The 23,725-nt window shown below is 49.3% G+C and overlaps 1 protein-coding gene across 1 annotated transcript in view; it reads right to left on the bottom strand.

The window, feature by feature from the left end:
* Positions 1-942: 942 nt before the first annotated feature.
* Positions 943-23,725, bottom strand: part of ZNRF3 (zinc and ring finger 3) — a 148,694-nt gene continuing 125,911 nt past the window's right edge. Inside the window, exons 3-9 of the mRNA XM_027864922.1 lie at positions 18,055-18,129; positions 17,535-17,666; positions 16,042-16,152; positions 8,972-9,139; positions 7,196-7,298; positions 4,959-6,509; positions 943-4,791 (exon numbers count right to left, since the gene is read on the bottom strand). Of these exons, the coding sequence (XP_027720723.1) occupies positions 4,739-4,791; positions 4,959-6,509; positions 7,196-7,298; positions 8,972-9,139; positions 16,042-16,152; positions 17,535-17,666; positions 18,055-18,129 (2,193 nt within the window). The 3' untranslated portion in view covers positions 943-4,738. The remainder of the gene's footprint in view (positions 4,792-4,958; positions 6,510-7,195; positions 7,299-8,971; positions 9,140-16,041; positions 16,153-17,534; positions 17,667-18,054; positions 18,130-23,725) is intronic.

Genomic DNA, 23,725 nt, shown 5'->3' with positions numbered 1-23,725 from the left:
TTCTTTCCAGGTGTTTGTGGGGGAAGGGGGGAGAGAACTGAATGGTAAGGGTCATGCATCAGGGCAGAACAGGGCATTTCTAATGAGAAGTCAGGCAGATGATGCTTATTAAGGGACATTTATAAAATAAATGGGACAAGTTTGAATGACTCCACCCATCTTTCCACTTCTCCCTCCCTAGCCGCTGAGCCACGGGCTCCTTACAAAGCTGTCTCACTGTTTTGGATAGGTTCTACATTGATACTGACTCCCAATCCAACAATCAATGGGGCCCTACAACCAACCCAAGCCAGTGGGCATGCCCCTGGATCTCAGTGCAGGGGTGAGCTTGAAAGACCCTAACAATGACAGCTGGCATTCATAGAACCTAACCTTGTAAATGAGATGCATTACATACATTATCCCATTTAAACCTCGGCCATGTCTGAGAAGACAGCTAGGTCCCTCCCAACCCCTAGCACATTTCTGTTGGGCTGGACCCAATGACCGTGTTTTACATAATGAAAACTCTGAATGCATGAGACCACCTTAGGAAACTCGTAATTTGCACTAACCAGGACCTAGCAGCACAGGCTTTATTTGTGGTGTACAGATGAAGAAACTGAGGTTCCAAGAGATTAAGTGATTTATCCAAGCACATGGAGATTAGGTGCTAACGGTACAAATACGGTCTCTGCTGACCTCTGGTAAAGACCTCTCCATAAGACATTAGTAAGATACCGGCTTACGCTCTACAGCTGGAAGGGACTGCAGAGATGGCCAAGTAACCTCCTTCATTTCACAGGAGGAAATATACAGGGTTTGTTGCAGGGTACATAGCTACTTTTAATGGAGAAAGGGTGGAATTTCCAATAAACTTTCAGAGCTGACCCTTTAGACCCTCTTGGTTTTTCTCAGAACCGTTGTTGATTTTCACAAGACAGAATGACAACATCTCATACATACTTGATAAAACTGTATTTTTTTTTACAGCCTTTTGTACACTTTGTTACAAAACGGTAGAAGACTACAACTTAAATCATGTTTTTGGTCAGCGAATATGCAGAATTTGGGTGCAATTATCATGTATTTACAGGGCCTTGGGTTAGTGATTTCCAATGATTATTCCAATAATGTCACACTCTCAACATAAGACATGGCTTAAGATAAATATATTAGTAAATAAATATTCTGAGAACATATTTCCATAAATGAAATGTGTTGCTATACATATACAGAATATACACAAGTTGTTTTCTAGCCTTTAAAACATTTTTAAAAATGGTAATGTTGGAGAAAGAGCCCTTTGACCAGTATTCTTACAAATCTTTACAGCAAAGTCTTTTACAAAATATTTTAAGTGCTATGGGAGAAAATTTTAAGAACATTGAAAATAGTTCCTCATTAGCCCAACACAACGGAGACAGTTTATATATAAAGAATAGACAAAAGCTGGACTGTTTAAAAATAATTCCGTCATCATGATTTTCATGTTATTTGCCTGAAGCCTAGCAGCAAATAGGGAAGGGGCTGTCAAGCGGAAACATAGCTTTATACAATCGCTTGGACTGGGGATCAAGTCGGGGCAGACCCCAAGTCATGTCACCGAGGCTACACCTCATCAGTGGAAACATTCACACAATCACTTTTCATCAGCTCCCCCACACAGAAGTGAGAAGGGGCTGTGTGGCCTGAAACCTTACGGCCTGGCACCAAGACCGGGCTGCGGGAGGCAGGCCCACACCCAGAGCAAGCGCATCTTGACGTCTGGGGCGGCAGTGGAAAAACTGATAGTCCCTGGATTCCATTTCCTCCATTTCCACCACCACACGCCACAGAGATTCACCTGAAAGAGGCTGCTGGGTGGTTACAGCACCTTTGGGCCTCAGATGTAATAAGAAGTCGGAGTGGAACACGTTACACCATCCTCCTCTGGAGGCCTCACGGGCTAGCCAAAAAACACCAAAAACCAAAACACAAGCCCCAAACCCTGCCAAACAGTTCAACTTTTTTCCTTTTACTGCTCCCTTATTAAGCAAAAACAAAAAATCTAATGGATTTCCTGGAACCATGAGTAGATACGCCCCCGTGCGTATGTATCAGTGAGGTTGCCACAGCCAAGCTCCTCGAAGCAGGGAAGGTTGTGTTACTGTCTTTGTATTGGCAGGGCTTGGCACAGGGCAGGCACCCGACTCGTGGGGGGGACTGGTTTGGACGGAATCCCCCAGTGTCAAGCTGAGCCTTTCTGCCGGCCCGTTCTCAGGGGGCAGACCCAGCTGGGCTCTGGGGCTGTCCTGGAAGCCTGTGGAACCTGCCAAACGTCTTTACGCTCTGCTGGGACCACCTTCAAGAGCTGTGGGTCACCTCCACCCCGTGGGGAGGAGGCGGCAGAGGACTTCTGGGACCTCCTGCAACAATAAATCTCCTAAAATTCCGACATGGCCTCAGTGCCACGCTTCTGATCCTCCGTTCTTCTTTCAACATTACGTCATCCCTCAGGGAGCCTGGAGGGTGGACTTTAACCAAAGCCAAAATAAGAGGAGGGGGTAGTTCTCCTATGGTTTGGGGTGTGGAAGATGCCTGAGTTTGGGGGCATTTAGGAACACTGCAAAGGCCACAACCATGTCTCAGCTGAGAGCAGCCTCTTCTGGGAGCTCCTGCCAGAGGCTGCCAGCCAACGTGCCTCTCCCTGAGCGCCGATCTCAAGCCGCGGCTGAGGCCCCAGAAATCAGTGCTGCCGGGCCTCCTCCTCCTGGCACAGGCAGCAGCTGCCTTCCTTCCTCTCCCCCTCCCCCAACAGGCATTCTGGGGTGGGGTGGCCAGGTGTCCTGGTGGGCTGCCAAGGCCCCTCCCAAGCTCACTTCAACAGATTTCCACAGGTAAAGGGGGTGGGGGAGGGCGGCCAGATGATTGGTTTACTCTTTCAAACACTGGCTAAGAGAAACTGCCCTGGCGGATTGCCAGCCTGCCTCCCCAACTGGTGACCCATCTGCTGATCTCACATCCCGCGCAGCTTCTTGGTGAGAGGCATTCAGGGACCTGGAACTGCCTTTGGACACAGGGAGGGCAGAAGCTCTTCTCTGCCCATGGCCCCTTGGGCTGACTCTCTCTCACTGGTTCCCATTCAGCTCACTGACTTAGGACGCACAGGTCAAGCTTAAAAGTAAGGCGATAAATGTAATTTGAACAAAATGAATTGTCTTTTAGAAGAGGTGACTAGAAAAGTTAGTGAACACTATCTGGGTTAATGTAATTATTTCTTCATAAAAAGAAAAGGAAGGATGGGAGGAAAGATATATTTGACAACAACAACAAAAAAATCCAAATTCTGGATTGGAAATACCTCAAACAGATTCTCTAATGAAAAAAGATATTCCCATAACTGCTTGGATATTTCACACCCCCTTTCATTAAAAAAAAAAAAAAAAAAAAAAAAGAATCCCTCCCACTCCAACTTTGGGACTCAAGTCGTCACCTGCCAAAGACAGCCTGGCTTTCCCCGGTAGGGAACAAGGAGGGCGGTTAGATGGCAATTCCAGCTGCGCCTGGCCCTTCAAGCAGCTGCTTCCACGGGAAACAAGTGGACCACAAGCGCGCTAGGCCCAAAGGAGCCGCGGGGCCCAAGGCATGTGCAGGCACAGGCACCCAGCGCGGCTGAGGGGACGGGAGGGGCACGCTACACTGGTGGGCTCTGTCCTTGGAAGCCAGTGCCCCCAGCTATGGAGGCAGGCACATCTGCATGTGCACGAGGCCCAGACCTCGTCCCCCCGCCGCCATCCCTGGCTCCGAGGAGGGTCAAGCACAACTTATGTCGACATGCCTGCACGTTGTCCAAGACGACCCAACCCCGCTCCCTCTGGGCCGTACCCAATCCAGTCACCTCCGTGGGAGCCGGCGCCCCGGAACCGCTGGGCCCCACGGCCACCATCCTGGGTCTGCAGGGAGAGGGAGCTGCGCTACCTCAGAAAGAGTGGCAACCCTCCCTGGTCCTCACGGCAGGTGAGGAGGGCCCTGGGCTTCGTTTTCTGCTGACTAAAGTTGTGTGAGCTCCCGCCAGCCCGGGGCTGCACAAACGATCAGAATCCCTCCAGAATCCCTCCAGAATCTGGGGGGCCCTGGCCCCACGCCCGGCCCGACCTCTACGAGGTCCACGGTTTGCAACGACAACAACAGAGGCCTCATGGCATCACTCCTCCGGTCGTACCCACGCCAGGTAACCGCTTCACGTTTCTGGCCAGTTTTCTAAGGCAGGCACAGCCCTGAGCATCTCAAAGGCCTGAACTCCCTTGGGGAAACAACAGTGTCCACACAAGACGTGGTTCATTTTAATGCAGTAGTGTGTGAGCTTTCTTTTCAGCAAAGTTGGTGAGTTTAAGATTTTAAAAAATATATATTTAAATAACACTTTTTACATTTACATAGAATATTTTTAAAAAGCAGAGAGCTCAGTCCTGCCCCAGCCCGAACCCCAACGCGCACACTGCAGCGAACACAAGAACAGACATTTGTGTGTGAAGGGAGAAGGCTCAGGGCATTGTGTCTGGTGGTGGGCAGGGGGTCAGGGTTTCAAGGCAGTGCTGCCACATTGGGGGCTCACATTCTGGGGGAAAGGGCAGGGCTGGCTCTCCATATTACCACTTTTCTGTTTGTCAAAGCTAAAAAAAGTTCTGCCTTTTTGTTTCTTTTTTCTTTTGAAAGGAAGTCAAACAATTCGGAGTCTCCACCGAGTTGCTGTTTCCAGCTAAAAGTCCGTCTGCGCTCAGATAACTCTGCCACTTCTGTCCAGTGGTGGGTGAGGGTGAGGTCCCAGGCCTGGGAGAAAGAACACAGGCGTCAGACAAACCAGAGTACTTGGCCAGGGCACGTTTCAGCCAGATAGGAGGGCTGGGGTCCAGGAGATCCCTGAGTCCCTCCTCATTAAAGCTCCTCTCAGGTCCTGGGGTAACCACCCCCCGCATCTCCAAAGGGAAGCCTCTTACCTGCAGCCTCCGTGGGTGCCACTGCCTCCGAGGAGTCCAGGGTGGCCCGAGAGAAGAAGGCCCTGGTTTCTTCCTCGTGGGGAAGCTGGAAGGCACGAGCCGGGAAGCCCAGGTCTCTCTCCTCCTGGGCCTCCCCCAGGCCCTGGTGTTGCTGAGGGACCGACTCAGGGAGCTCATCCCAGGAGCTGTCCACGTCACAGTCCATGTCCTCAGGAATGATGGGGATGCGCTGGCCCAGCTCCCGAGACCCCAGATAGCAGCTCGGCAGGGTCTCGTCGGGGAGCGTGTAGCGCACACTCACCGCGTAGTCCTCAGTGTAGCAGCTGCTGCCGCTACCACCGGGCGCCCCCTGCTTCTCTTCATAGAAGTAGCAGGGCAAGCCCCCGCACCTCACCCCGTCTGTCCTACGCAAATGGTCCGGGCCCAGACAGGAGGCTCCCGCGCCAGACTCCAGAGCCGGGCGCGGTGCCTCAAAGCGGCACGCGCATGACGGGTCGGGAGCCGCCGCGGAGGCCTCCGGGCCCCTCCAGGCCCTCCTGACGTCCCACGTGGCCCCTGGAGGAGCCTCGAGCCCCCCTTCTGAGGTAGAGCTGCTCACATCCCTGGGCTCCAGAGAGGAATGGCTGCTATAGTTGACTTCGAGGCTGCAGCTGGACAGCTGGTCCCCGGAGGGAGAGGCTGCGCCGGGCGCCGGGAGCTCCTCGTGGGGGGGCCCTTCCAGGAGCGCCGTGGGCCCCCGGCTCAGGCCGCCCCCCTCGGCGGTCCGGCAGGGACTGCGGCTGCGGTAGATGAAGGGGTCGTAGTCGCTGCTGAGCGAGCTGCGGAAGGTGGAGCAGCTCCCGTAGACGCCCTGGTTGCTGACCTCGGTGCAGTCGACCACCGAGTCGCTGGAGGAGCAGCGGCACTGTCCGGACGAGCCGCTGCTGCTGCTGCTGCTGTCGCTGCCGGGGCAGTCGGCCAGGTAGCCGCTGCACACCGAGCGGTGGCCGTGGTAGCAGCTGAAGCTGGACGTGCTGCCGCTCTCCAGATGGGCAGGCGGCGCCACGTGGACCACGGTGGGGAAGAGCAGACTGCCGCTGGGCTGGAAGGCACGGGAGGGCCCGGGAGGGGCCTGCGCCTCCTGCTCCGGGTAGCTCAGGCCCTGGAAGTAGTAATGCTGGTACATGGTCTCGTACTGGGAGAGGCAGGCGGCCTTGGAGAGGCCACGCCCACTGAACTTGGACCTGCGGAAGGCGTGGGCTGGCGCGTAAGTCCTGTGCTCCAAGCCACAGCGGTGAGGGTTTAGGGCGTGGTCCAGGTGCAGCGGCGGGTAGCCGGGGAGGTAGGCCGGGGCCTGGCCTGTGTACAGGCTCTGCTCCCCGTGGGGGTCGACGGTAAGCAGCGTGATGGGGTTCCCTTGGGAGTCCATACTCGTCCGCATGGGATACGCCGGGATCTGGCTGGTCCTGTGCACTCGCCCCGGATAATGCACCGGTAAGATGACCCTCGGCTGCCGGCTCCGCGCGGGGTTACCGGGCTCCGCGCACCCAGGCCCGGAGTTTACCTTTTGTTCTAGGGGAAAGGGAGAAAAAGGCTAGACGTTCGCAGAAAGAAACCGAGGTGGGCGACCTCACAGCTCAACTCAAGTCAGGTCCCTCTGGTTCCAGCCAGAGGCACAAGGAGGCCAGGACCCTGCAAAAGGGCCGGCACTGTTCTCCGTTCAAGGAGTGAGGGCCACTCTGTGCCTGCTGCCCTGTCACCTGGAGAACCAAGGAGGGCAGAAGACGGGCCCACGAGCAAACCAAGCATACTCCCACTTTGGCCCTCCAGAGTTACACTGACCAGTGGACACAAGCTCGGGAGGGTCCACTCCAGCTGTCCAGAGTGGAGGCCTGACTTTACGGACGGGTGGCTCCCGAGAACCCCCCAGGCTAAGGGAGGAGAGCCACAGAAAGAGGAGGGGACCTGGCCACGCAGCCACAGGTGAGGACTGACACTCACACCCAGGAGACCCAGAGCCTGGGAGTCCAGGGGCTAAGCCAGCGGGGCAAGAGCAGCCCTGAGAGCAGCTAAACCACTGCTCAGCCTTCACTTTCTCAAGCTGCCTTCACATACTCACCGACCGCCCCATGGGCGGTGTGAGCGTGGCCTCTGGTGAGGCTGAGGGGCCAGCCCATCGATCTGCTGGCAGACGGTGTGCGCAGGCAGGTGCCCCTGCCCAGGGCTCCCCCGCAAGCAGGCCAGCGAGCCCCGCTCACCTATTATGTTGTGACGGCAATGGGGACAGGTGTGGTGCTGAAGCAGCCAGGGATCCACGCACTTCTTGTGAAATCGGTGAGTACAAGGAATGACCCGGAGCTCCTATGAATGTAAGAGGAGAACAACGTTCACTGCCAGAATCCTGGCCCCAGGAATGCCCCGCAGAGGCCCCGGTGCCATCAAGAACACCCCTATGGAGGCCCCGGTACCGCCAAGAACAGCCCCGGGGAAGACCCTGTGCTGCTCGGCCCCTCGGAGGGCCGCAGCATGTGCCTCATGCATCTTCCGGGGCTCCGCCACCCCGCCCTCAGGAGGCTGGAGAGATGACCTCCCAGCATGGAGCCACACGGCCCCCGAGCCACTGGAGACTCCCTGCACTCTTCTGGGCCCACAGTCCCCCGTCTGTAAAATGAGAACAACGACCCTTCCACGGCTGCCCCCTCAGCACTGTTAGGAGCCACGTGCTCTGTCCACATTGAAGCTTCAGGGACACTTGTGAAGGGGGCACTGGACAGAGGTCCAGGAAGTCAGAGGGGCTAGAGCTGATCTAAGTGTCCAAGGCTCAAGGATATCCCTGAATAATAAAAATGGGACAGAGAGAAGAGGAAGGGACCAGTTCAGGACAATGCAGCAGGCCCCCTCCTCACTGGCTGCAGATGCGTCATCCCAAAGGCCGCCTGGGGCTGACACGGCCTGCACTGACCTCCGAGGTCCAGGATCCTGGAGAAGCTCCTTCCATACAGAGCCCCTGCCCTTTTCCCCGCTCCTCAGAAAGCCCCTTACCAGCGTGTGCTAAGGCTTTCACATGCACGTGGCGGGCTACAGGGCCGCCGAGGGCTGCTGGCCTCCATCAGCAGAGGCCCAGCACAACTGTGGCTCCAGGGGACCAACGGCTTAGCCACAGCCGCCTACTAGATCACAAGAGGTCTTGGGACCTGGGTTCACGCAGGAGTATCACCCCAGGGAAAGCAACACGATGAATCTTTGAGATACTGAAGTGAGAAGTCAAAAAGGACTCCACCTACATTTTGATCAAAGGAACAGAATTTTGGTGGTGAAAATGACATGAGCCATCATGCCCGCCCCTCTGCGTGTTACTGCTGTGTATTACTTACAGCATTCCCCATCAATCAGGCAGCCTTTGCTGAAAGCCTGCTGAGCAACGGGGAGGAGGTGCTACCGCTGCCTGGGCGGCCTGTTCCACGCTGGACCTCTCCTCACGTTGGACTGACTTCTGCCTCCCCGGGACTTCCACCTACCAGCTCTAGCCTGGACGGTGCAGAGGGTGAGAAGGTGCTGCTGTCCGTCCTAACCTGGACAAGGTTCTAGACCTACCCAACCGCACACAGGCACCGGGTGACAGATGAGCCCAGGGACAAAGAAGCTCCCCGGGGCAGGGCAAGGACTTATTTCTGTCTGGCTCTCACTGACGAGCCAGCCGACGGAGGCAGAGCGGCTGTTGTTCACTCATCTTTCAGTCGGGTCTGACTCTTCGTGATCCCATCTGGGGTTTTCTTGGCAGAGATACTGAAGAGGTTTGCCATTTCCTTCTCCAGTTCATTGTACAGAAAGGGAAACTGAGGCCAACGGGGTGAAGTGACCTGCCCAGGGTCACACAGCTAGTCAGTGTCTGAGGCTGGATCTGAACTCATGAAGACATGTACCACGGTACCACTTACCTGCCCCTCGTGGCATAGAGAAAGCATTAATTATGTCCACCCTCCCTCCCCGACTGTCCGCCAGTGAAGCACGCCCGTAGATGTCCTCGCTCTTACCTCTCCATCAATGTACTTCTCCAAACAGATGGCGCAGTCCGAAGTGGAGCTGCTGCTGAGGGTGTCCAGGGCCCCCCAGCTCCCTTCTCGCGTGCCTTTACTCTTCGCCTTGAACTTCCTGGTCTCCATCTTCTCCAGCGCCTGCACGGCCAGCCTGTTCATTGAATTCTACAAGAGAGGAGGACGCGGCCATCGGGACTCTGCCATGCAAGCTTCCCGATGAGGGGGGCCGCACCCCAGTGCGTCGGGGCATCAGGCGCTCGAAAGCTCTGCAGTCTACTGAGAAAGTGCCAAGTTGTGAGAGCGGATGTGCTGCCCGAGCACCCGGAACTGGCGGGCGCTAACCCGGAGTCAATGCCCTCAGGAAAAAGCGCAGGCTGCCTACGACACTGACCACACTCTCCTGAGAAACCTGTAACTCTCCTGGCTTTTGAACAGATGCAGTCCACGCGGGATTCACAGGATCATCTCCCAAATGATGATACGAGGCACGGCCGCTGACAACTTAAATATAGAACTCTGATTTTGACATTTAAATTTCTTTTAAATGACTCGCTTCTGCCACAAAGAAACACACAATCAGACAATGTTAGCCAAGCTTAGACTTCAAGCGACCACTGTCTGTTTCATCTCCACAGTAAAAATAGTAATAACAATGAAAAAAGGTCCTAGCAATTAAGAAAAAACCTAAAATTATCATCACCCAAAACTTCTTTTTTCATAGGAAACAACCAATCCTGCCAGCCAAAAATTGAGTCCTTAAAGGCAGGATCCAAGCAGAGGACATCCATCCTCATCTTCACCGGACAAAATGTCCCATGATTTTAAGCTGGACACCACACCTATAGTATGGCAAAAGTTTCGCTAAGATGAAAAATGGTTTACATTTGCATGTCTGTTTCTGAGAGTTTAAAAATTCCTAATTATCGTGTCAATTCACAAAGTAAGTGAGAATTATTATAGATTTACCCAACTTGATAACAGTTAAGTCTTGTCAACGGATAGCCTACTAGGAGACAGCAGAAAAGACAGCTAGCAGGATATAGGTGGGCAAGTTTTTTCAAATAATTAATTTTTCAAGGTTTTTCAAATAATTACTTTCAGAAACATGGCATTTTATATTTGACATAAAATCATGCTGTGTAACACTACAACATTTCCAAAAGTATACAAATATTCAACTTTTACAGTTGTGGGGAGACTTGGTCTGTTTTCAGCCAAATTACATTTGACTATTTCCTCATCAAATTCGTATTACTGTGTGTGTGTACATCTCCATTTTAGATATCCATACAGAAAAGCTGCCTCTTCAAAAATCTTAGCGAGGGACAGGAGGTTATTTCCCTAACGCAAGCTCAGTTAACGTCTTTGAGATGACCCTAGCAGGAAGCCCCTCAAAAGAGCCCCAGAATTAAGGGAATTCTTATCTGATCAGCTCAGGTTCCATGGGGTCAGCCTATCAAGGCTAAGTGCATTCTCAACAACAACTGTTTTTTTCTGGACCAGAGGCGATGTCAAAATCTGGAATGTCTTCCCGAGAGCAGCCAGTCCCTCCCGCCTTTGAAAGCAGGGCAGGACGAAGGCAGGAATGCCAGAATCCCCATGCCCACGTCGGCCTCTCAGCAGCAGCAGCAGAGCACATCTACGATGCTCTATATAGGTACCACCATAGAAAGGGCAGCAGTCTGCTAAGAAACGTGGGGAGGACTCCTCTTAAACTGAGGCTCAGCGTAGCCATCACCCAGACTCAGAAAATTCTGAGTAGTTACCATCAGGGATCACCCTTCATTATACTGTTACAAGACGGCGTCCTGACAGAGGGATTGTTTCCCCAACTAGAACCTCTGGCCAGACCCATCTCTCTCCACAGGCCAGGTCCCGGTCAGGGCAGCTGACTAGTGCTATGGAAGGACAGCATTTTCTGCATCAGGACAGTTTCTGAAATTTCATACCAGCACAGATTCAAGGTTCTGGATTCCCCTGCCTAGAACTCCTGCCTTTTAAACTGTGTACTGATGCACATGCACACATGGGTGGGGGCATATATGCATGCATGGGCACGTACACACACACACACACACACACACACACACACGCACACACACAGGGAACACTACTGCTTATTTGGGATGAGTGACTGCAGGACTCACTTCATGTCTCCCCCTCAGAGGAGCAGATCTGTAAAGGCTTCAGAACTTTAGACCCTGCTCTACAGCCCTCATCCCTACCGAAATTAAGAGAAATCAAGCTCTCTGTTTTTCTGAGGGAGAAGCTGCTCCCTGCATTTTAGAACAAAGACCATCGTCACTCAGGACTCTCAGGAAGTCGGATTCTGGGCAGGGGAACAGAAAGAGGGCGGCTGGGGTCAAGAGAGCTGAGGTGGGGTCCTAGTTCTTGTACTTCTTAGTTGTGTAGGTTTCGGTCAAGTTACTTATCTCTTTAATCTTATAAAATGGAGCTGTTAGCTAATCCACAGGGCTCCCAATGACACCACGCTAACCGTGCTGACCGGATTCAACACAAACGTACGCTCTCCAATCTCACCTGGACCCTCGCTGGGGCAGAGGCAACCCTGCTACTCCTCCCTCGTGAGCTCTATCCTGCTCCCCAAATCAACTACTCTAAGCTTTTCTCCCCTTCTCCAGCCCCCTTCCACCCTGTGAGCTGAGCACCTCATACTGGACAGGAAGAAGAGGCCTCTGCCAGAACTCCTCCTGACTCCTGGATCACCCCCCTGCCCCCACCACTCTCTTCTTCAGTCTCTGAAAGACTCTCTTCTCTCTCTCTTTTAAATAAATCAAATGAATGGTTTGTCTATTTCATGGATTTTTTAAGAACCAGCTCTTAGTTTCATTTATTAGCTCAATGGGTTTGCGACTTTCAATTTTGTTAATCTCTCCTTTGACTTTCGGGATTTTTATTTTGGTCTTTCACAGATTTTTGGTGGTGGTGGTGGTGGTGGTGGTGGTGTTCAGTATTTCATATTCCAATTCACGAATCTGCCTGTTCTTGTATTGCTGTGAGCATTGAGAAATATAAAATTTCTCCTAAGCCCTACTTTTGCTGCATCCCACAGATTTCGGTATGTTGTTTCATTGCTATCATTAACTTTAACGAAATGGTTTTCTCTGATTTGTTCTTTGACCTACTCGTTCTTCTGTCGTTCAGTCTTGTCCAACTCTCCATGACCCCTTTCGGGGGTTTTCTTGGCAAAGATATTGGAGTGATTTTGTCATTTCCTTTTCTGGCTCATTTTACAGATGAGGAAACTGAGGTAAACAGGGCAAAGTGACTTGCCCAGGGTCACACAGCTAGTCAGTGCCTGAGGCTGATTCTGAACTCAGGTTTTCCGGACTCCAGGCCTGGCACTCCATTCACTGTGCCACCCAGCTGTCCGTTCTTCAGAAGTAAGTTACTTAGTTTTACTGTTGCCTTCCGTAATTCAATTAACTTTTCCTTTAAGAATTTAGATGCCATATCATTTGGCGAATATATGTTCAGTATTGAGATTTAATATATTGTCCATGGCGCCTTTTAGCCATATGTGCATTGCCTATTTATCTCTTTTAATTTTTTCCTGTTTTTGTTTTTGCTTTATTTGAGGTAATGATCGCTATACCTGCCTTTTTTACTTTGGCTGAAGAATAATATATTCTGCTCCAGCCCCTTATTTTAACTCTGTGTGTCTTTTCAAGAGTTTTTTTTTTTTAAACAAATGTATTGTTGTATCCTGGTTTCTAATAATTTCTGCTAACTTCTTCCATTTTATGAGTGATTTCACCTGACTCACTTCCTCTAAGGAATCTCTCTTATTTGCTTATACATTTTCTTCCCCCCCCCACCCCTTACCCTCCCTTAAGAATGTTTTACTTATGCCACTGACTCCCTTAATCTACCTTCCCTCGTATTTCCACCCCTTCCTTTCCCTTAGCCTCTTCCTCCTGCTGAGTGACGTGGCTTTTTTCTACCCAGCCGTATCTATGGGTATTCTTCCTTCCTTTAACCAGTTAGGATAAAAATGAGATTTAAGTGTTGCCCACCTCCTCCTCCATTGTATGAACTCTTTTTTGTGTGCCTCATGTATGTAAGATAATTTCCCCTGTTCTTCCTTTCCTTTTCACATTGTATTCCTCTTCCCCATCTTTCCATTCTTCTGAGATCATTCAAACATGACAGAATCACACCCAGGCCTTCTTTAATTGAGACTCCCTTTATGACCCCTGGTGATAGGATGGTTCTGAGGGGCTGCATTTTTCCTCTCCTTATATAGTAAGGTAAACAATCTAACAGTTGGTTAGTCCTTTATGATTTTTTTTTTTTTACTAATATTTACTTTTTTAATGCTACTCTCGAGTCCTGAGTGTGAATTTAAATTTTCTACTCAGTTCTGGTCTTTTCATCAGGAATGCTTGAAAATACTCTATTTCATTTTTTCCCTTGTGGGATTATATTCAGTTTTACTTTCCAAAATCTATGTTCCTTAACCCATGTGGCTGCTTAATCTTGTGTGCTCCTGATTGTGTCTCTGTGGTACCTGAATTCTTTCCTTTTGACTGCCTGCTGTATTTTTTCCTTCACCTGAGAAGGTCTGTATTTGGGCTATAATATTCCTGGAGCTTTTAATGTTGCTTTTTTTTTCCCCCAGGAAGTGAATGGTGGATGCTTTCAATTTCTATTTTGCCCTCTGGCTCTAAGAGATTTATCATTTTTTTAAATATGATGTGTAGGGTTTTTTTTCAGGTAGACCAATGATTCTTAAATTATCTTTCTTCAATCTCTTGTGCAGGTCAATTATTTTTCCTATGAAATACTTCACATTTTCAGTGAGAAGAATTAGGAGAACACTATACACAGTAACAGCAACACTGTATGATGATCAATTATGAATAAACTTAGCTCTTCTCAGTAATACAATGATCCAAGAAAATTTCAAAGGACTTATGATGAAAAATACTATCCACACTCACAGAAAGAACTGGTGGAGCCTAAATGCAGATCAAAGCACACTATTTTCACTTATGTGTGTATATGTGTATGTTTTTTCTTTTCAGTCTGTTTCTTTTTTCACAATATGACTAATACAGACATGATTACACACACAGAACCTATATCAACTTGCTTACCATCTTAGAAGAAGGGAGGTAAGGGAAAGAGGAAGAAATTTTGGAACTCAAAAATTTTTTAAAACAAATGTTAAAAATTGTCTTTACAAGTAATCTGAAAAAAAAACACTATTAAAAAAGAAATAATTCATATTTTCTTCTCTTCCATCCTTTTGATTTTGTTTTATTATTTCTTGATGCCTCATGGTGTTATTAGCTTCCATCTGGCTAATTCTAATTTTCAAGTAAGATTCCAGTAAGATTTTATACTTCTTTTACCAAGGAGTTTATTTTTTTTCATATCTTTTTTACATATCTCTCATTTGTTTTTCTCCATTTTTCTTCCTCTGCTGCTCTCATTTGCTTTAAATTTTTTTTTTTAATTTCTTCCTTTAAAAATAAACCCAAATACCTTACCTCTTTTAGGAATTCTTGTTAGGTTTATTCTTCTCACTTCTTTACTTTCAATCTTTCCTCTGCTACTTAGAAAGATACCCAAACCTCAGGCTTCCTTGAAAAACTTTCAGATACCCCTATCATCTCCTCAAGCTACCGTCCTTTATCTGCCACCGTCTCAGCCAAACTGCTAGAGAATTCTGGATGGCTGTTGTCAGGCACACCTGTCACTCCAACTACTGGGAGGTTCAGAGGCTGGTGGATCTACGTTCTGAGCTGCAGTGGGCTGTGCGTATTAAGTCTGGCCTTACTACGGTGAGCGCCTGCCTGGCGGTGGGGGTGGTGGAAGGGAGTGTTTCCTCCTCTGGGTTTCTGTGACACTCCCTCATTGAAGTGTCTATCAAGTGTCTGTCTTGGCTGCTCCCTCATCCCCAGTCTCCTTTGTTGTTTTACCACCCATATTACATCCTCTCTGTCCTGGGCCTTCTTCCCTTTCTACATTCTTCAGTGATTTCATTAACTCTCATGAGTCTAATCATCTTTTCTATGCCAATGACTCCGTAATCTCTCTCTCCCAAGCTCCAGTCACAAATGAACTGCTTCTTGCGTATTTTGAGGCAGTACACGCACCCTAAAATCACTCTTTCTTCCCAAACGCTCCTCTCCTCCAAATATCCCTATTTTTCTGTTGAAGATAATGCAATCCTTTTAACTATGTCCAAAACCTCAAGGCCTCAGTGCCCGCCCTCTGCTCTCCACACTCACTCACCACCCTTTTCATCCAGTCAGCTGCCGATCCTTGTCATTTCTCCATCACAGCCTCTCAGACAGCCACCAGCTGCTATCGGATCCCACCACCTTTGCAGTGGTCCCCTCGTCAGGCTGCTTGCCTCAAGCCTCTTTCCATCAGTCTTCCCCCGGGATCTTCCCCAAGTGTAGGTCTCCCTATGTCACTCCTCTGTTCAACTCCAATGGCTCATCCATCACCTCTAAGACTGACCATCCTCTGTTGGGAACCAGCCAGTCCCCACCACCAACCTTTCCAGTCTCATCATCCATTAGTTCCCCATCTCTCCTCTCCACACTTTTGCACTGGCTGAGCCCCACGCCTCAGCCCAACCTCTCTGAATCCCTGACAGCCACCTCCAGCTTGAAGCCTTTGTGGACTCCCCAGTTCCAGGAGAGGATCACGCATTTCATTCCTGGCCATTTTCAAACGGTGCCCCCTGCAATCTAGGCCTTCTCTTCTGTCCCTCTCCACCTCTAGAGCCCCTTGAGGCATAATTAGAACGTAGGCTTCCTAAGGGCGAGAACTCTTCTGCTTACTTGTATTTCTATCCCCAGTGCTTAGTGCACAGTAAGTGCTTAATAAATGCCTACTCATGAATGCACGGGTTGTTACTCTAAATCCTCCCCCTTCTGAGGTAAAGGATGGTCTCTTCAGCACAATGCTTGGTACAGAGTAGGCACGTCATCCATGCTTGCTGACTGCTGGCTCGGGGTCTTTCACACCTACTGGCTAGCTACGAAACCGTCAGGAGGCCTGGGCCCAGGGGCTGCCTTTGACCGTACCTGGCTGCGTCTCTGCTTCAGCTTGATTTTGACGAGGAGGAAGAGGCAAACCAAGGAGACCACCACAAAGAAAGCCAGGAAAATGCCCATGTCAAAGTACTCAGTGGGTTGCTGGGGAAAAAGAGATCATGGTTAACCCGTTGCTTTGAACTTCCTCATCTGTCCCCAGCTTTCCCTCTGCCTTTGTTTTCTCCCTGAGCAGGGTCTCTTGTAGCACGCGGGGATCATGGCCCCAGACCCTGAAGCACAGCCGCTGGCCCTCAGCCTCTCTTCGTTTCCCAGAAAATTGCTCGGCCTGGGCAAAGATGAGCGAGCAGGCCTGAGTTGGTGCTCTCTACTGCGCTGGGCAGCCATGCGCTGGCTTTCGAGAAACCAGCCCCCCGGAGAAGAGCAAAGATCCATTCTATGGCAAGGCCCTGGCAGAGAAGCCCGAATATTACATCTGCAGAACAAAGGAGTGAGTGTCATGTTTGAGGGAACAGTGATTACCAGCCACACAATTAATGGTTGTAACAACTCAGAAAATTGTACGCTGCCTCAATAAATACCAGCTTTCACTACTGTGATTCATATTTACCAAGGCGCTACGTCTCTTTCTCCTTTAAAAGGAAGCCAGCCATTCAGCTCGTCCGTAACTGCCTTTACTTTGAAGCGTTCTGTCTCTGCTTACAGAAAGTCTCCCCCCCAAACCTAGAAGACCTCTCTGTAAGGAAAGAGAGGCCAGAGGCTCAGCAGACAGCACGGCGTTCTTCTGAAGAACCCGAGTGCTTAAATGCTGGGAAATTTTTTCAAAGAAGGGAGAGGAAAGGCATGTGGAGCATCTGTCCCCGGGCCCCACAAGCCTCCAGGCTAAGGCTTGGGACAAAGGTGCCAGAGGAGAGTCAGAGGCTGTCAGCAGCCTTCCTGTCCATACTGAGACCAGACTCTGAACTGAACTGAACTCACCAACTTCCTGGGAGGAAATTAATTTCTGTCACTGATAAGGACTAATTTTTTGAAGGCGTTAATCTAAGTCACAAAAGTAAATTCACCTACTCATAAGAGGATTCCTTGTCTCAAGCGTATAGTCCTAAGCAAACGTAGGGAGAACAGAAAAATGAGGGGTACAAAATTATATTTCATTCTTTCCAATTAATCCTACTACCTTTTGCTTTAGTTTTCTTTTCAAGACTCCACTTCTTGTAGAGGCTGTAGAACAGCAGAGAACAAGCGTGAGCCTAGGAGGAAGGGAGCCCGAGAAGCAGGGATGCTGGGCAGAAGAAGGATGCTCCAAATCCATCTGGGTCCTCTACTGAGCCATTCCCGACATCTGCGGCTACACCACGGGCGAGCTTTCCCTAGGGCCAGCCCTGTGACTTCCTTGGCTCCAAGGACCAGGTGCTCAGGGCACCCAGGCATCGTCAGAGCCAGGGACCAGAAACAACTCAACGTGTCGCTAAGCACAGGGTTGGCTGCATTTGCAGCAGGATCTGGAAGAACCCGGGGGGCCTTACCCGGGGCGGTCGATGCTGAATCCGTGCTCGTGCCACCTTCTGCTTGTTAACGATGTTCATCAATTTGACGGCATCAGCCCCTTTCACGTACACCACGGGCCTCTTCAGTGGATCTTCTGAGCCCTGGTTCAGCTAGGGAAGGAAAGATGATGCCAAATAATGGAGTCATTCAAAGGCCCTCAAAGCGGTTAAGAGGGGAGGGACAAAGACAAGCCAGAGGCCTTTTCTAAGCTGCCCCACAGCCAAGGTCCGGCTGCTTTCGGCTCATTCTTGGCAGCTGGGGGCCTTAGGGAAAGGCAGACTTTGAAACTACTGAGGGGCAGAGATGTGGCTCAAGTGGCATGGCCAGATGCCTGGACACAAGGCATATCCCTCAGTCTGGGTTCATTTTCACAAGGTAACAAGCCCCCTGGGCCCCACAGGCCCAGCCTCTGCGCCTCTCCTCCATTCGGGAGACTCAAGGCAAGGCCGAGGTCTCCTACAGGACAGGGAGGCCTCCGATGGGAACCAGAGGTTTTACCTGGTCAATGGCGTCTGGATTTTCTGAGACATCAAAGATGACTGCAGTAGCCCCTCGCTGTACAGCTCGTTTGGCCTGAAAAGACAACACAGATTTATGCCCAAGACTTCTCACCCCTTCAAGATCCCCACAATGCTCTTCCCCCAAGGAATTCTTTATGGGAACTCCTCTGCATCTCAGGAGGCCACTCTGGTGACAGACATGCACAGCCCCTGTTCTCAACCTTCCCTGCCGGCGGCCAGGCTCCAGGAACACAAGGGAAGTGTCTGTTGGACTGAAGCAGCGATTTGGAGGGTCCACACTTACCAATGGTGGGAATCAATAATTATTCTAATTTATCATTATATATTTCCTCTTAAAAATAACTGAAGATAAAAACTTTACAAGCCCTATCCTAGGCACTGTGGGGAATATAAAGAAACATAAGACAAACCGCCTTCAAGAATCTTATCTAATTGTGCACGCATGGACAGATAGCTAAGTGTTAAGTGGCCATTTTCACAGGTTCACTGGGCACAGAGCTCAGGGAGGCTCAAAGTCGACTCAGACAACCTGGCATAGATGCAACTGTCCTACAAGGCTGCATAAGGCATTCAAGGACTGCAAGCCAAGTCAGGCAGCAGAAAACAAACGGCTCCTTCTGGGCCAGCTGGGCCATCCACCCACTAGAGGGCAGGCTTGTTCCACGGCTTTTCGGCCAGCTCGTGCCTCATTTGACTTGGGTACCATGCTCACTCACCAGAATACCCAGGGGCTACACCGTACCCTTCTAGTTTAGAAGCACTCACTGACCCTCATGCCATACTGGAGAACTGGCAGTCCCAAAGGTCCCTCAAATCTGGCACCTGACCTCTAGGGCTTCTTCCAAATCATGGGGAGATGGACAACTACTAGCTGAATTTCAACAAAAACCTCTGCATAACCAGCAGGTGGGATCAAGTCAGACATGATCTGTTAAATACACTCAACCAAGCACTCAGTCCATTCAGATCTACACATCTTTGCAAAGCATCTTTTTCTCCTCCCAAAGCTATGAGAGCCATTAAAATCAAGTACTGAATTAATTAGACCTTGGAATAGTGTCACAAAGTCTTACACCAAGACTAGAGCGGGTGACAGGGGGTGCGTGGACAGAGGGACAGAGTCACAGCTTCCCTCTCTTGGCTCGGGGTAGAAGGTCAGCAGCCACACCAGCCACTCACCAAGCCAAATTCACGGCTGATCTGGGGAAGTTTGACTTGGGCCAGCCCCCACCTTCTTAGGGGCTCACGATATCTGTTCTTCCGTGGTGAGGACCCCCATCAGCTTTAGCCCTGCTGCTGCTGCTCCGAGCCCCTAAACTCCAGCAATCCATCAGCCTCAGCCTCCCTGGCAGAAAGGATTCAGGTACCACACCTTCACCTTAGCCAGGTAAACCAAGTTGAAAAAATATTTATAAGTATATTTAATCACACTGCTTTTAAGGAAAATTATATTTATTAGTATAAAAACAAAAAGGTTTTCTGTACAGCTAACTGCACCTTATTCCATTGCTAATTTCACTTTTAGCCTAACTTCCCTATTTTATATTTCTGTGAAGGTTTTATTATGTACATAATATTAATGGAGTAGTACCAGCACTTAATTTGCAAACAAACATTGGGAGTGTGTGCCAAACATTTTTTTAAATAGGGTGTGTGATCTAAGAAGTGTGAAGATCACCAATTTAGGGCAATAAATAGCATGGAGAGAATTCTGAAACGGCAGGTAACCAGTCACGATGATTCCGAAAAGCAGGGCACAGAAAAAATGACCATCCTGCATTCTCCAGACAGAATCAATCACGTCTTGCACTTCCTATGTATCGTGGGATACAGGGATATAAACTGTGATCGACAAGTGTAAGGTGCGTTCTTTTCCTTTAAGAAAAAACCAAAAGGCTCTCGAAGCTGTGCCCAATGCAGTGCACAGGTAAATAAATAGTGCGTGGGAGACCCCTCACCAACCGGAGAAGGCTCCAGGGAGCTCAAATCCTGACCATCAGGGCTTCAGAAGGAGGTAAACAAGCCAGCTCTCCGCACCTTGATTTGGCTTTCATTGTAAACTGGGATCAAGCACATCAAACAGCACCTGAGGGAGATGAGCCCTGTGAACTCCCCTTTCTCGGTCTTGGTGGATGAGTACCTCAAGAGCTTGCCTGTCCGCTTTGATGCGGGCACACCTGGAGAGGCACTAATCGCTGCTGGGGATGAAAGGCTGAAGGAATTTGGGGTAGAGTAATTCCCTTTGCTAGTGCAGACACATGCCTCCGAGGCAGGGCTCCAGCAAAGCCTGCCTCATCACAGGCCCTTTGGTCTTCTGTCTCAAAGGAAACACGAAGGCTCAGGAATGTAGAGGCCAAAGAGCTGCGGGGATGACCCTGTTCTGGCAGGGTATGACGGGAAACATCTGACTTGGTTTCTACACTCCGTACAGCTAGTCAAGAATCAAAGTCTTCGAGTTCAGAGGCCGCCCCACTGCATACTGCTCCTCATAGTCTACTCTCCAGGAGACCGGAATACGTGTGTGTGTGTGTGTGTGTGTGTGTGTGTGTGTGTGTGAGACAGAGAGAGACAGAGAGAGAGACAGAGAGAGAGAGAGAGAGAGAAGGGAGCACACTTTGGAATACAGTTGTGGTATAAGAGAATGAATACTGGATTTAATGTCAAAAGACCTAGGTTTGAGCATCTAAACTCTAATTAGCATTTGTGTGCAAATGGAAAACTGACTCACTAACAGTAACCACACTCCCTGTTCTCATGGGGCCTTTCACCCTGTGCCACTGGTAGCATGAGAAGCACAACCCCCATACTAGTGATGAGCTGACCAAGCAGGGAGATATCTCCAAGCTCTGGCTCCAAGACCAATACCAGCACGAGCATCATTGGGGGGGGGGGGGGGGGGGGGGGGAAGAAGTGTCTTTACAAAGTTAGATACTAAAGACTCCAAATTTGATGACTCTCAATGACAGCTTCAGTTGATTAGAGTTAATAATAGCTAGCATTTATTTATACGGAGCTTTCTAATTTTCCAAGTACTTTACAAATATTTTCATTTTGGTCCTCACAACAACCCTGGAGGCAGGTGTTATAATCACCCCATTTTACTGATGAGAAAATTGAGGCAGACAGAGGTGAAGTGACTTGCCCAGGGTCACCCAGCTAGGAAGGGTCTGAGGCTGGATCAGAACTCAAATGAAAAAATGAACCTGTTAACCAAACAAACACATTCCGAACTCAACACTTCCTGACTTTCGGCCCAGGGCTTTGTGGTATCCCCTAGCTGCTGCCTGGCATCGAGCCCTTCACAATTTGGTTCAAGCTCATCTTTTCAGGTTGATCCCACCTCATGGGCCACATGCATGTTCTGTGCTCCAGCCAAATGGGCACACGTGCTGCTCTCCATCCAGGACGTTGCATCTCCTCCTCTCTGTGGCTGTCCATAGGTTCAAGGACCCCTTTGCAGCCAATCCCTTTTTCCTTCTCAGGAAGGTCCAACTTGAGTGTTACATTGTACCAGAGGCCTTTTCCAATGCCCTAGCTTGGTTCCTCCACCTCCCACTGACTTCCAATTCCTTGAGGCCAAGAACTGTTGGGGACAGGGTTTGGTGTCTGCTTTGGGTCTTTGTATCTCTAGGTACCATGCCCGGCACATAGTAGGCACTTAGTACTGGACTGACTTGAAACATGGAACTATGTTACACTAATTTAGCTCTGTGAAACACTTCAGCAAGAAAGCCCTTTCTCATGCAGTATTCTTCTTAATAATGATAACTCTGAGTGTGGTAGTGCAAGTACCTCTAACGGTCTTGCCTGCCCACCATCATGTTGCTAACACCTCAGTGGTCTGCCCTGTTGCCGCGTAGCACTACATCTGCTAGAGCATTGTGAGTCTTCTCTCTTTGGAGGTCTTCAGGAACAGCCAGGACAATCATCAAGCACCATCAGCTACGTTAAGAGTGGGGACTCACACTCCATGTGCGAATTGGACTGGATGGCTGTTGAGACCCCTTCTGATTCTCAAATTCTGTGACCTGAGGTTAGCAAACTACCTTGGTTACTACCTGTATGGCCCTGGGCAAGTTACTCTTCAGGCCTCCCTTTCCTCCTCTGCAAAATGATGGTGGCTAGCTAGGATGACTACTAAGATTCCTTCCTGCTCTAAAGCCAAGAATTCTAATTTGAACACCACTGATATTTCAACCATACTGCCCCTAGGAGAGACAACAGGACCCAGAAATTTGACGGTGGAAAACCCTTGTAAACAGAGTACCCTCTACACCAGTCCCCGAAAGTACTACACCAGGTACTAATCTAGCAATAAGAGGCCAATGAAGACAAGATGGTGCTTTCACGTGGTCAAGAATCCCTTTAAGAAGCTCAAGTTCTACAGGGGAAGGGGGCAATAGAACATAAGAACATAGACTGGCATAGAGAAAGAAGCATGGAACTGGTTCATTTGGTGTGTTCTGCAGCTACATTACTCAAGTCTAGAAAATAACATTCTGATTCAGAAGTAACAAAACCTAAGTCTATAGACATGGCAGCCTCTAATCGTGGCTTATATAGTGCTTTGATGCTTGGAAACTGCTTTTATACACATTTGGGCATTTGATTCTCTCAAAAGTTTTATGAGGTAGGTACCATAGGTATGTATGATCACCCAACTCGCAATGAGAGAATGGAGCTCTAAGAGAGACACGTGCATGGTCTTTAGTGAAAGGTCAGAAGAGGGATGTGATACCTTTGTACTTGACCATACACTGCCAGTTACAGACTTCTTGCAATGAAAATCTCAAGCCCTGTAAGTCAGGACCAGTTATCTTCATTTGTAAAATGAAGGGACTGAACTAGAACTGAGACCCTTCCAAATTATCCAAGATAATTTGTTTGGAGATTCACCTGATAGAAAATGGTTGAATACCAGGTATCTTATGGGTATTTTCCATTTCACCAATATGGCCTGCCATTCCCTAAAATGAGTTGTTAGCCAAAAATGGTGATCTGGAGGCCAACCTTACAGATAAGAGCCTCTCTGAATTGAATTTGATGGTCCTAAACACCAGGCTGACACACAGTTTGGCATCACTCAAAGCTCTGGGTCCTGACAGGATTTGCCAGCATTGGCTTTCTACAAATCCTTCAAGAACTCATCACTTCCATGAGCCACCGTGAGGCAAAGGAGGGTGCTTAGCACACCCCCATCTCCACAAATGTCAATTCAAATAAAGAACCCTCCAATACCTCTGTTGACTATCTACTAAGTGTAAAGTACTGTCTATGCGAAAGTTATTGTGCTAGGTACCAAAGTGGTATACAAAGATGAAATGAAATAAATAAACATGGAAGAATGATGGACCGGGGTGCCATTATTCTGGGCTACCAGATACAGCTCTTCTAGGAAATCACTCTGAAAGCAGATGTGGTTAGACCTGGAGGAAGTGTTTATCTCAACATGAATGAGCATGGTATTTTCTAATAACTTCCTTACCACCCTGTGGTTTTGAGAACATTAAGTCCTAGAGTTGATTATGTATACACATACTCACATGCATACACACATCTAGACACACACACACACACACACACACACACACACACACACACACTCTCTCTCTCTCTCTCTCTCTCTCTCTCTCTCTCTCTCTCTCTCT

This window comes from Vombatus ursinus, unplaced genomic scaffold (assembly GCF_900497805.2).
Source record: "Vombatus ursinus unplaced genomic scaffold, bare-nosed wombat genome assembly UNPS02001287.1, whole genome shotgun sequence".
Lineage (NCBI taxonomy): Eukaryota > Metazoa > Chordata > Mammalia > Diprotodontia > Vombatidae > Vombatus > Vombatus ursinus.
The sequence above is the reverse complement of the archived record's forward strand: the minus strand, read 5'-3'. Positions and strand labels throughout refer to the sequence as shown.